General features: G+C 39.8%; 2 protein-coding genes across 3 annotated transcripts; both read right to left on the bottom strand.

The window, feature by feature from the left end:
* Window positions 1–230: 230 nt before the first annotated feature.
* prr13 (proline rich 13) lies at window positions 231–3,126 on the bottom strand. 2 transcript variants are annotated; one of them, XM_084061302.1, is made up of 5 exons: window positions 3,028–3,126; window positions 2,362–2,416; window positions 1,740–1,907; window positions 1,363–1,688; window positions 231–684 (listed from the first exon to the last, which is right to left on the bottom strand). In XM_084061302.1, exons 2-5 carry the CDS (start codon window positions 2,375–2,377, stop codon window positions 640–642), a joined length of 555 nt encoding a protein of 184 aa, XP_083917428.1. In that variant the 5' UTR covers window positions 2,378–2,416; window positions 3,028–3,126; the 3' UTR covers window positions 231–639. The 2 variants fall into 2 exon arrangements, with proteins under 2 accessions (XP_083917428.1, XP_083917427.1); XM_084061301.1 differs by having other exon boundaries at window positions 1,363–1,907.
* A 1,892-nt stretch (window positions 3,127–5,018) lies between these two features.
* On the bottom strand, window positions 5,019–11,514 carry LOC311048506 (bone morphogenetic protein receptor type-2-like; the record flags this gene model as incomplete). The annotated part of the gene is made up of 8 exons (XM_084061765.1): window positions 5,019–5,161; window positions 5,620–5,785; window positions 6,259–6,416; window positions 6,983–7,097; window positions 7,732–7,953; window positions 8,150–8,220; window positions 10,544–10,630; window positions 11,400–11,514. 8 exons carry the CDS (start codon window positions 11,512–11,514, stop codon window positions 5,019–5,021), a joined length of 1,077 nt encoding a protein of 358 aa, XP_083917891.1.
* Window positions 11,515–14,291: the final 2,777 nt, after the last annotated feature.

The following is a 14,291-nucleotide window of genomic DNA, read 5'->3' as shown; positions in this document are numbered from 1 at the left end:
CATGTCTTTGCACAGAAATTTGCACACATTCTAGCTTTAATTCAGGTTTATTATACAGGCTTAATCAACTTACCGGTAAGCAACAATTAATGTGGATAAAAAGCATAACACATTTCTATCTATGATACAGTATAACATAAAGACAACTTTTACATTGAGCAAACTATCTTATTTGCCTATCTAATCCCCAAATGAATAACCCATTAAGAAAATACATAGGATAGCTCTCAAAATATTGAAATAGTTTATTTTAATAACAAGATATTTTACCCACATTAAAACTTTGACTTGGATTTGGTCAAAAATTCAAAGTGCAAAGTGGACATGTAAAGATACATTGTTGCATAGTGCTTGTGCATTATTATCATGTACAGTAGTAGGACATACATTTTTACTATTGCAAATAGTATCAAATAAAGTTTTTATATAAACAGGAATCAATCAAAAGGAAAACACACTGGAATGGCAATAATGAACCTTAAGGCATGGACATGTTCACTTGCACAGATAGGCTACTTATAGTGTTATATATGCAATACTGTATTGTCATTGACATCTTGTTAGGAGGTTATTAAATGTTAATAGTGGTAGCTCATTCAGCAGTTCTCATTCCTTGGGATATTGGACCGACCAGCAGCCTCAGTCACTGCTACTGCTACTGCTGCTGCTGCTACTTGAGGAGGACTATAGAGTAAGAGTGAGAGTGAGAGAGAGAGACAGAGAGAGAGAGGATGGTTATCTTAAAACGTGTAATCAATACAAACAACACAGGCTCTAATAACGGCATGGCTCTGCCTAAATACAGGGGGGGTAAAATGTGTGGATGTACTTCCTTGAAATTTGGCACTGATCGGTCCAGCAGTTTGCAAGATTAGCCCTGGACAGACAAAAACAAACAAACAGACACACACAGACCCTCTTCTAGACAGCTCTGCCTGGCTCCTACAGAGCCACGCCATTATAAAAACATAAACAAACACTCCGTAATCGAAAATGATAATATCAGATATGGGTGAAAGGCTGGGAGTTCCCTCCAATTAGAACAAGCAGAATGAGTCATGAAACTTTACTGCTTTCAAAGTCCACCTGCCCAGAGCCTCACCCCTCGCTTAAGTAGGGGAGCAAAAGTTAAGTGATTTAAGCGATTATAAAAATTATCGATAATCGATCATTTAATAAAATAATCGATTAATAACCTATTTTTTGTAGATCGGCTATTTTCACTATATTGTAACTGTAAACTGACTTAAGTGGTTAATCAACACGCTTCTTGATTATTCGATTAATCTCAAAAGTAACCAATAGAATAATCGCTAAGAAAATAATCAATAGTTGCAGCAGTAGTCTTAAGTTCCAACTCACCTTGCCATGTTTATGGTGTCCACTCTTGTGCCCCTTGTGTGCCTTCTTCATCTTCTTCTTCATCTTTTTGTTGGCCTTATGTCCAGCCACGCCCATCCCAATCCCTGCCATTCCCCCTGCCATCGCCCCCGGCATCATACCTGGATGATGTTTATGGTGACCTCCTTTTGGAGAGTGAGGGTATGGGCCAGGGTACGGGCCAGGGTAAACGCCTGGTGGTGGGACGCCCGGTAAACCGCCTGGAGGTGCATAGGGCATGTTCCCCCCCGGAGGCATGGTCGGAGGCATTGCCGGGTTCATCCCACCGGGATATGGATACTGGCCTGCTGGGTATGCTGGGTTTGGAGGCTGGGGGAATGGTCCTGGAGGGAGTGCACCGGGGTATGCTGGGTTTGGGGGCTGGGGGAATGGCCCTGGAGGGGGTGCACCGGGGTATGCAGGGTTTGGGGGCTGGGGGAATGGTCCTGGAGGGGGTGCACCGGGGTATGCAGGGTTGTAGCCGGGAGGGTAGGCAGGGTTCGGTGGGCCACCCGGAGGAGGCGGACCTGTGGGAATAAAAACACACACATGTAGATGTGTGGAACCTTTTTTGACAGATTTGACAGCTAACGACTTAATTAACCACTTAATTCCTGTAGAATCAAAATACACTTTATTGTCACATCAAAAGAGTGGGTGTTTGTGCAAGCTCTCAACATTTGCAGTTACGGGAAGAGTTAGAAAAGAGAAAGAGAGAAGAAAGGAACAGAACAAGTCGAGTAACAAGAAGGCACAGTCAAATCAAACATACAAAGTCCAATGTGCACACCTATACATACCTTAAGGTGCATAATGTATACTGCATACTTTGTCATAATGAATAGTGAAAATAGCCTATTTATTTAGAAGCTTTTGAACTTTTTGGCAGCATTTTTTGACATTATCGCCTCTAATCACATGCTCAAAGTAGGGATGCCAGGTTGAAGGTGGATAATTACACACCTGTTACGGTTTTCTTACCTTGGTTAGGCCACATGATATGTGTGTTCTGTGACAGGTGGCCTCAGATGAAGTCCTGGAAAAAAGTGAAGTATAAGCACATTCCCAGCAACAAGGGACAGTGATTTACACATTTCCTTTAGATAGATAGATAGATAGATAGATAGATAGATAGATAGATATTATATTATATTTGACAAACATTGCTGTCAATAACAAAATGGTACTGTACTGTACATGTACAGTTGGGCTACACAAACTAACTATATGGTCATTGAACCTTGACATACAGTAACATGAACATAACCTTTCAAATGACAGGCTTTCATCTTTGTGCACCTGATAGAGGTGTCATGAATGAGCAGATTACATTTTAGCAGGCCTTTATTGTGAGTATTTATTTTGTATTTAAAATATACATTTTGAGCGTATTTATCAATATCAATTCATGATGACACAGTAATGTCATCATTACATAAACTATGGCGTATAGCAGCCAAGGAGCCAACTCCCAAACAGACAGATAGCCCACAGCACATCCCACTACTTTCTCAATACTATTTCTCTTCTGCACATTTATGGCTATATTATCATTTTAGAAAGTCTGTATTTCGATGGATAAATTCTCAGCTACGTATTCCATTATGGCGATCTCATTTCAAGAATCGTCCAAATCCATAAGCTTACCTTTGAGACCTCTGGATTGTTGTCAAGTTTGTCAGGAATGTGGGTGGTGTGGTGCTGCTCAGAGTTGTGTTTGTCTTCCGGCTTTGGACTGGTTCGATATTCTTCGCCGTACGATGGTGTCGCGTGGCACTGGATTTAGCCGATCTACAAGCTCACAACGGGTAGCGATACGACGCGTTGTGAGCTTGTAGATCGGCTTCGCGCGATACCCTGGTACGACAGAAGTATATGACTATCTAGTAACCGGAATACTCGCCCCAAAACACGCTCACCCCCATTTTCTTCGCGGACCAGCGTTTCTTGTATTCGTTTTACTGAGGATAAGGTTAGAAATAAGTTTAGGGGTAGTTTCACTGATGTTAAGTTTAGAAATAAGGTTAGGTTTTGGCACCACCGTTTTACAGAGGTTATGTTTAGGAATAAGGTTATGTTTAGTTTGTTTAGGCATAGTTTACTGAGGTTACGTTTAGGATAATAACAGGTGAATACCGCCGGATTTGCCCCGGGGTGACTGTGTTTTGGGGCGAGCGTTTTGGCACTCTACCGACTGAGTAGGAAGCAAGTTATGGAAATGATCCACGACGAAGCCCCGCCCGTCATTACATTCATTTCTTTGCTTTGACCACGCGAAGAATAGACTCATACACACGATGACGCGACTGGAAAGGCACGTTTATTAATCATTCATGATGTTTTCTTTACTTTAGGCTGTTTGCTGATCCATGAACTGTATGTGACACAGTTCAGTAAATACCTCAGAGTATAAGCCATAGAGTTAAAAATAAGTATAAGTACATAAAACAATACAACCTGAATGCGTTTTGATTGATTGATTGATTGATTGATTGATTGATTGAAATATTTATTGGACCTAGGCTACAATGCATCAAAAACAAGTGTAGTACACATATAAATGCAAACAATATATTATAATGTATACATTTTAATAGATACATTTATGTCGTAAAACCAAAAAGTAACTCACAATAGAAACCATATTGTTAAAGTTAATACCTGAAATGTAGATTTAACAAAGTGGAATGATCCAAGTTATCTCAAGTATACCAAAGTAACACAACTAGTCGGCTACACGATTGTGAACTCTTATAAATATTAAAAATGTTAAACATTTGAAACCAATACTTCAGTGGACTACTACTGAATAGCATATAACTATGCAAGAATTTGTAAGTGCGAAAGCTTAAAGGCAAGCTCTTATACAGAACTTACTTGAATGAATAACTCAACTTTGTTGAGACTAAAATATTACAATACAGTACTAGATTACAAAGAGGCTATTTGAAAGAAGTAGCCTAAAAGACACAAAAATCATACATAGATAGACTTAGTAACTATAGTTGAAGGGGGGCAGCCATAGCCTCCTAGTGGGTAGGCAGAGAGGCCTGGGTCTGGGGATCAGAAAGTCACAGGCCTGTACCCCGGTTCGCCCATCCGAAGTGTCCCTGAGCAAGGCACTTAACCCCTAACTGCTGGTTGGGTGCCTTATTAATGGCAGCCACTGCTCCTAATAGTTAGGATGGGTAAATGCAGAGGGCACATTCTAACATACTATAGGAAATACCCCAACAACTAAAGGGGACACAATTAAGTGTTATAATTTATTACAGATTACTCTCGTAGTAATCTGTGGTATCTGGCATTTTGTTTTAAAATAAAATATGACCATCCGTTTTCTTCAGGACAGACATCTCCAACTCCAGAGGATTAACTAAGAGAGAGTAATCTGTCCACCACGCATTGAGCATGCAGCCTGGCTTGTGGTTCGTGATCCCAACAGTCTGTCATTATTTCCTGCAGTGCAATTCCCTGAAAACAACATTCAGTTGGACATTAGTTATAGTTAACACATATACATTGTTTTATTTATTCAATATCCACTACATTTACACATAAGCTATTTTTTATGTTATCAAGGTTCTGTCAATCAAGGTTCTGTTCATTTAACTCTTTGAGTGTTTGGTCTCTCTGAACTATACCTGGGCACTCTCTTCCCAGTGTGGGGGTATGGAGGGCCTATTTCCCATCTGAGACACATACTGGACGAGCTGGTTTAGCGTTACACTGGCTCCAAGCTCAACTTCATAAGGTATGTAATGCTGTGGCACCGGGCTACCTGCAGATGGAGACATTTCATCAGAAAGGAATGGGCAGTTGACCGCAGATTAAATTTATACCCACGTTCTCTACCACACACAAAAAAACGTATAAAAAAAAGTAATACAGTTGTTGATTGTATCAAAGTCAGAATACTCTTATTTCAATCAGCATAGTTTAGAGTCAAAACTCTTCCCAAGTACTTCTCCATCACTGGAAAGGGTGGTTATGTCTAGGCAAGGGTCAGGCCACTATCTGAGTTACACAAGCAAGATCAGGGGTATACGGTATAACTGCATCTATAGTGACATGTATTTGTATAGACCAGTGGTTCTCAAAGTGGGGCCACAAAGTGGTGTACACAAAACTAGTGAAAATAGCAGATCTCTCACAATATTCATTTGGGGGTCCTTGACATGAAAAAGTTTGAGAACCACTGCTATAGACCACAGAGTTTACACGGCCAAAATGTTTTACCCTCAAACAGATCTGAGCAGCGCATCCAGATCTCCCAGAGCAGTAGACCCAGAGCATACATATCCGCCTGCAGGAAACAGCAGCTCTGTGTACATCCATGGCCCAGGAGCACAGAGCCCTCCAAGATCTCCGGAGGCATGTAGCGCAATGTACCCTCTCGATGAAGCTGGAGATCGATAGAGAATTGACAGAAGTAGCTCATATACATTGCACTAGATGCAATGTACGATAAATTATAATTATTATTATAAAATAAGACATGTCCTTGGTTGGAGCAACAGTCTGTACAAGCTATATATGAATACTACTATGCTAAATATGCCCAAAGTCAATTCTGAATTTGGTAGATCTGCTTTTAGCTTCTGTGGTCCTACCACATGGAATGACCTGCAGACTACATTGAAATTAACCACTCTAGTACCCTTCAGAGAACAGAACAGAACAGAACAGAACAGAACAGAACAGAACAGAACAGAACAGAACAGAACAGAACAGAACAGAACAAAATATAGAATGGAATAACATTTATTTCCCCTGTGTAAACCCCACACTCTTCTTTTATTATTCTATGGTGTACTGTTGCCTCATACCATCAGTACATCAAAAAGAACATAATCATGGCTGCATGCAGGAGCTTACCGCTGTGGTGCCTAAATGGCACTGCCCGCTGTGATGCCCGGTCCATGGGCCCATGACGGTGGAAAAGCCAAAGTCAGCCAGGGCACAGGAGCCATCTGCTCTCACAAGAACATTGGCACTGCTGAGGTCTCTGTGGGCCACCGCAGGTTTGTGCACACCTGCAGAGTATGGATTGTGAGTACAACAATAAAAAAAGATATAAACACACAGACGCACAAAAACACATACATATGGTGATATATTTTGCATAGGCTGATGATCAGGATTTCTTAAACATTATTGGCACAAATTTTCACACATTCTCATTTTTTTGGGGTGAGAATAGCATATCTACAAGCGAACAAAGTGTCTTCCTGCAACCCAATGTGAGCTTGTAGATTTGCTATTGTGTCTTCCTGCGACCCAATGTGAGCTTGTAGATCTGCTATTTTTGCAATCCGCTGTACAACCAAGTATATAAGGCCTATATACTTTGTTGTACAGCGGATATAGGGCCTAAGTGGACAAAGAAATACACAATGAGTCATTAAGAGTTTTTACTACCACTGCGCGCGCGCGCGCACACACACACACACACACACACACACACACACACACACACACACACACACACACACACACACACACACACACACACACACACACACACACACACACACACACACACACACACACACACACACACACACACACACACACACACACACACAATCTGGTCTATTACCCTGTCTGAGAAGGTCAGAGTGAAGGTATGCCAGTCCCTGTAACAGAGACTGGGACAACTTCAGTGATGACACCCAGTCACTTGTCGTCTTAGAAAGGAAGGAATGGAGAGAACCCTATGATCAACAAGACACCAGAGATCATTATACAGATACAAGGTAAAAATTAACATCAGTTTGCTCTTGTAGACAGCATGGCTCACACAGCAAGGAGTTACAGGAAAGATGAACAGATAATGTGTAACGCTCACCACACATGCAGCCAGCAGGATTATTACAGTATAGTTAAGTAAAACTAATGAAGTAAATAAAGCTGGAATTGGGGGGGGGGAAGGTTAATAAAGCAAAATAAAAAATCTATAACTAACTGAAACTGTATTGTGTGTTTACAAAACTAACTAAAACTAACTCAAATGATAGATGGTTTTAGTCTTTGTCAGTATCCAATATTCTTCATAATATATAGTGAAAATAGCCAATATACACGTTCACAAGACAAAGTTCAAAGCTCAATGTGCTTGTAGATCGGCTATTTTCACTGTTTTTCTGAGCCCCGGATTGCTCCATATTTCAATAAAACGCTAAAACTAACACTAAAACTAATAAAAACTTAACCAAAACTGAGCATCTTCCAAAAAACTAAACTAAACAGCCAAACCCACTTTAAAAAACAAACCAACACAAAGCTAAAAAGTCAAAACAAAATATAAATACAAACGAATGAATAAATGCAAAACTATTTTATAATAACCTTGGCAGCCAGTTCCAGAACAATCATCCACTGTGACTCTCCACCCTTACTCCCAGCACCCAGGAAGTGGACAATCCCAGCGTGATTCAGCAGTGGCAGTTCATAAACCTCCTTCTCCGAGATGAACTCCCGCTTTCTGGCTGCAGGGAACACCTTCACTGCCACCAAAGATCCCTGATACTTCCCCTGCCATACTGTTGCAAAACAGCCATAACCCACAATCTAAAAAGGATATGAACATATAACAAAACAGGTTTATACTGTAGATGACACATGAGATACCTGATTCTTCAGAGCAAAAGTTCAATCTAAAGCACTAAATGTCTTACTGTAAAAGATGGAATCATCAAAATCCTGCTATACCATTATACTTCAAGACTATTTAACATTTAACAATTAAATTCAGTCCTTCTCCTACCTGTTGTAGCTCTATGTCAGCACAGTCAATCTTAGACGATTCCAGTGATACAATAGGATCATCGTGGAGATCTGAGATCATAATAGTGATTGTGAGCAAATTCATTTATAGTGAAAATATAACTATGGATGATGCAGTCGTTAATTTTAAGCCAATCCTGGTTGAAAACTAGAAAAGTGCTAGAGTGATACTTCAAAGTAACAAAGAAATGGACTTATAAAAAGGGAGTACAGTTGTGCAGCAAGGTCAGCTCACAGCAAAAACGAGTGAAGCAATGCCAAGGTTAAAGATGGGAAAATGGAGATATGTTTAAAAGGTGTTTGATATAAAAGCAAGCATCCCTTTCCACATTAATTGCTTGTATACAGCCCTTCTGATAAGAACACATGTCCAAGTCATTCAGTGTTGAGATAGTCATTCAGCGTTGCTTTGTTCCTGTGAAGTCTTTTTTCCCAAGAGGATTGAGAAAAGTATGGGGGTGGCAGTAGTGGGTTGTTATCAAAATCTGAAGAGTCAAGACAACAGACTCTTCTGTGTGTGTCCAACACACATATAAACATCAGCTGCAATCTCACACTGGTAGCCTTGGACAGTACTATAGGACACTGGTTCTCAACATGGGGTCTGGGGACCCCCAGCGGTCCTTGAGGAGTGCCAGGGTCCATGCAGCTAAATGAGTGATAGTTAGGAACCAAATAGACACTTATGGGTCTATAGGTCAGAGAGTGTACATTTGTACGCTCATTTGGTCTGAGGACCGCAATGGAAATAAGCTGTAATCTTTTTTTGCGTTAAATGTAACATTATGTTTTATTTCATGATCAATAGATATCAACCAATCAATTGTACACTTTTCTTTTGGTTAAAATATGTGTTAAATAGATAAATATTCTGATAGTACTCATTGCTACAAAGTGTTTGCTCCGTAACAGAGGTCACCCTCTCTCCAGCTCTCTAGTAAACAGAAAATGCATTTTCAGGCCGGGATACCAATTTCATCCTATCAGGAGAGAGAATTCATACAGGCTATAGGATAATGACATGCGGGGTGCCTCCCAAGAAAGTTCCATTACCATTATTAATTGTTAAATAATTGAATAAATCTGTAATAAATAAGTCTGATTAGCCATTTAACACTGCCTGTATTATACTTTGATGTACAACGGTGGCGTGCAAAAATAGTGAAAATAGCAGATCTACAAGCTCATAAGCAAGTTGTGAGCTTGTAGATCTGCTAATTTCAACAAAGGAATTAAAATAATCGTTCATTAATCGTACTTGAGGCAAAAGTTTGAAATAATCGTGATATTGATTTGAACGTCATATCACCAAGCCCTACTATATACAATAGAACTCCCACTCTACAGACAGTTGGCAGATATTGCGAGAGAAATAAGCAACCAGGTCTATGAAAACGAGCCCAAAAGAAGTGACTAGGCTACATGAGCACTTTACACCTATATGGGCTATTTGAAAATAGCCAATCTACAAGCTCACAAGTTGTAGATCTGCGAAAGTTTTTTTTTTCTATAAGTTAAATATTTGGAATATTTTTGAAACATTTTAACTACATAAATCTTGTATAGGGGTCCCTGGCACAAAAATAATTCAGATGGGGGTCCGTGTACAGGTACATATTCATTTGGAGGTCCTTGACATGAAGATGTCTGAGAACCACTGCTTTAAACAATAATATAATTTTTTGAAGCAAGTCCAAATAAGCAACTACACTTTAAAAACAAGCCCTCCCAAAAACCACAACCCGCAAGCCGTTTGTATTGGTATTTACAAGCGACTTTACAGAAAACAAGCCCAAAGTCACTCATAATAAGCAGATATGATAACACTGCCTACAGATATCTGCCTTGACGTCATTGGACTCGTTGCCAAGGCTTTTGAGAAAAGCCTGGGAACTTATACTGTAAATGGGTTGTCTCTCCTGATTGGATGAAATTTGCCACCCTCCTAAAAATGTATTTTCTCTTTGTTAAACAAACATCCTAATCACTATCAGAATATAGAGTTTTAACATTTTAACAAAAAATGTTTGGTTTTAACCAAAATAACACTTAATTACAGCATCTTTAACACTGAGAATTTTACAGTGTAGATAAAAAATCTGCGGTCTGTGGCCTAATGCATATCAAACTGGGGGTCCAGCAATTGAAAAGGGTTGACAATCACTGCTATAGGATAAGTGCAGTGACATGTAGTATGCATTCAGTAGCAAACAGTAGCAATGTTGGTGCTGGGCAGCTTCAAGGCATGAAGAAGTACAGTATGACTAAGATTAAAAGATGAAATGGTGTACTGCTTAAGAAGAGCATACACATTTCTCTGGATAGAAAACATTTTTAAATACTGCAAATATGGGAATAATACGGGAATAATTACCGTTACCCTTAAAGGGGTGTCTCCTGCACTTCACAGCCACGATGCACAGGACAAGAAGAATTCCAACGGGAATTACAATGAGAGCAACTGTCAAAAGAAAGAGAAGGGGGAAAAAAGAGCCAGACAACAGTAAACAGGCTGCCCCCCACAAATAAAGCCTGATCACACTGAGCTTGTAGATCTGCAATTTTCAGTGTGCAACACAGTATGAAGGCAGGACATACGCGACATTTGTTTTGAAACAATAAAATACTTTGCTGTGATGTAAAGCTAAAAGAACCACAAAGAAAAAAACAATGTATGTGGCCCACATTCTTATGGCCAAATAAAACATTTGACATAATGATAACTCACGATCACAATGATCTATCTATGCATTATGTGTATTTGAAAGTTAAAAATTGAAAAGAGCAATTGGATAATTTTAATACCTTCAGAATAAGAGTCAGACTGTTTGTTAGGCTGTTTGTCCTCTGGGTTCCATATCAGCTGTGCATTACAGAGGTCTGCATTGCACGTACAATGGATCATTACACCACGGTGTATGGAGCCCTGGCAGATTGGATTTGGACAAGACTTCTGAACACTAGAACAAGCTGCAACAGACAAATGGATCATGCACTGTGAAAATCAGGTGCATTTGAATTCTTAAGTATTTTAAAAAGCAACTAGGCCTACTCCAGTACTTTAACTCAAGTACAACATTTGACTGAGCTACTTTCGCTGTTTGTCGAGTAATATTCAACCAGGAGGAGTATCTATACTTTAACAAAAAAAAAGCATGGGTTTCCGAGGCTACTATACTTTGACTCTATAAGTGCCAGGGTTGAGTAGATTGTCCACCACTAGTACTTACTCTTCAGATCGAGCACAGGCGTGCCATTGATCAGACGGTAGAAGGCCACACAGCAGTTTGTGTGTGTGCAGATCTGTTCTGAGCCGCTCACATTGCCAGCCTGGATGTGTGTCATGTGTGTGTTCGGCCTGGCGCTCTTAAATGCACAGCGTCTCCCCTGAGCAGCGCACGGCTCTACCATACACCAAAAGATGCATCCTGCATAGTCAAATTACTCGGTGTTAATTTAACTCTGAGAGTGTACATTTGGTCCATCATGAGACTATATTATATTACTATAATATTTAACTAAAGAGTCATGGGTCAACTATACACCAAAGAATGCATCCTGTAAAGTTAATTTTGTTTAACTCTGGAACCAACCATTGTGGGCACTAGCCTGGAAACCAGACGGAACTGCCAGAGCTAAAATATATAATTTATATACATATATTATATATATAGTCTGGCCATGTCAGGCTATGTGGGCACCTCAATGTTAAATTGGCAATTTCTTTCCAAAAATATATATATATTTATAAAGAATTTGGAAAATGGTCTTGACATTCAAGCCCTAATATTTTCTACAATTACAAATTGCAACAAAACCTGTGGTTAGCCAGTCATTAGTGGCATAAACAAGAAGTTGAAGGGTAAATGTAGGTCTGATAATGTACTGTGCATCTACAAATCATGTATTCTTCACATTTCTTCAGACCATTTTGGAAATTATTTATTTTACATTTTGGAAACAATAGCCAATTTAATACTGAGGTGCCCATAGTGTTTAGGTGCCCACTCTTCCTGTATCCATTTAACTCTGAGAGTGTACATTTGGTTATGGGTCCATTTGGTTCCAATTGTACACTGTCGGGGTTACACATGATGGGTTAGGGTTAAATTGGTTCCATCATAAGACATCAACAAAATATTTAACTATATGAGAGTGTAAATGTTGAGCAGAAAAGGGTCAAAATACAAACAGACGAAAACAAAATATATGAAGTTATCAAAGCAAGCAACGTTTCCTATGCTGAATCATTGTTGCTTTGTTCTTTGTTGGCAGAGAAAGAAAATGTCCCTCTTAAGAGAAATGGTGTGTTCAATGAAATAAAATAATTTCACATATCAGTAATTTAAGGTTGTTAATTGGGAAGAGTCTTTCCTCCTCTGACATTTTTTTGTTGCTGTAAAATATGCAAAACTATGTGCAGTAATAAAAACATCTACATGCCCAATATATAATATATTGTATATTGACAATACATGTCCAGTTAAGGGTACTATATGTGCAAATATATGTATTATGTAGTATATCTAGAAATATATAGAAATGTATTGCCTCCATAATTCAACTTTGTATTAATTTATGCCCTACTTTGTCGTGTAATGCAAAAGTAGCGAAAATAGCTGATCTACAAGGTCATATTGTGAGTTTGTAGATGCGCTATTTTCATTTGTGTGTGTGTGTGTGTGTGTGTGTGTGTGTGTGTGTGTGTGTGTGTGTGTGTGTGTGTGTGTGTGCGTGCGTGCGTGCGTGCGTGCGTGCGTGCGTGCGTGCGTGCGTGCGTGCGTGCGTGCGTGCGTGCGTGTGTGTGTGTGTGTGTTTTACAAATATTGAACCAATGAAAAGTATAAGTGCTTGTGACATAATGAAATAATAACTACAATGTTTTTTTTTTCCATTTCCTGAACAGTAACAGTTTTGGTTTTCACCCGACAGCAGTGTGTAATGCAGTATAGCAGTACACACATCTACCACTACAGTAGCAGCATTGGCTTATTAAACAGTGGTTCTAAAAGTAGGGTCCGGGGACACCCAAGAGTCCTTGAGGGGATTCCAGGGGAGCAAAAATGATTGATAATTTCACTGCTAAATTATAATCAACTCTGTCCAATGGTATCTCTCCACCTACATACTTCTGTACTAAATGTAATTTAGAATCTTCTCTCATGGGGGTCCCTGGCACAAAATATTTTCAAATGGAATTCCACGGCCAAAAACACATCAATTTGGGGGTCCTTGACATGAAAACGTTAAAGAACCACTGTAAGAAAACACAAAAAAAAAAACTATTCATTCTAACCCTGCTTCCATTTTAATAGCATGTCATATATACAGTACTCTATGTGAACCTGACAATGCGTTGATACACTTTTGCACCTTATGTCTAACATAAGATGTAAATACTGTACCTAATGGTAGATATTAGTTATATATATTACTTTTGCCCCTTCTTCACAGTTAGATTTTTCTCCCTTGCTCTCCCTGACCCATCTTCTTTTCTCTTTCTAAAAAACACAAAAACGATGGAGCTTGCACAAATACCTATTTCACCCACTTCTTTACACCAGGAAACCTGTGATGCGGCAATAAAGTTATTATTAGTTATTATAGTTATGTTCAACGGCACAGAGAAAAGCGTAGTCTACTTACCGACGGCTACGAACAGCTGCCATGGATGCAGGTTCATGGTCAAACTGAACGTACACTGGCCAGGGAGTGTCCATTTATCAGCCATGGGAAAGAGGGGAGTCAAACAATTCTCACGTCACTCCCACTATGACACACTTGCGCGTACTCGCAAGCACACACACACACACACACACACACACACACACACACACACACACACACACACACACACACACACACACACACACACACTCTCTCACACACACGCACACACGCACACGCACACACACGCACTCTCTCTCTCTCTCACACACACACACACACACACACACACACACACACACACACACACACACACACACACACACACACACACACACACACACACACACACACACACACACACACACACACACACACACACACACACACACACACACGTGTCTGTGTACTTGGGATCTGTCTCAGTCTCGAATCTGCTCTCAAGACCAGGTCCG

This window comes from Gymnoscopelus microlampas, assembly GCF_963454915.1.
Source record: "Gymnoscopelus microlampas genome assembly, chromosome: 7".
Classification (NCBI taxonomy): domain Eukaryota; kingdom Metazoa; phylum Chordata; class Actinopteri; order Myctophiformes; family Myctophidae; genus Gymnoscopelus; species Gymnoscopelus microlampas.
Note: the sequence above shows the minus strand (reverse complement) of the source record. Positions and strands in the feature narration are given on the sequence as shown.

Bases quoted from the DNA above. Each gene is read 5' to 3' on its own strand.
- prr13 (XM_084061301.1), bottom strand. The intron at 685-1,362 runs GTGAGTTGGAAC...CTTACTCTATAG, and splicing joins GACACCATAAACATGGCAAG to TCCTCCTCAAGTAGCAGCAG.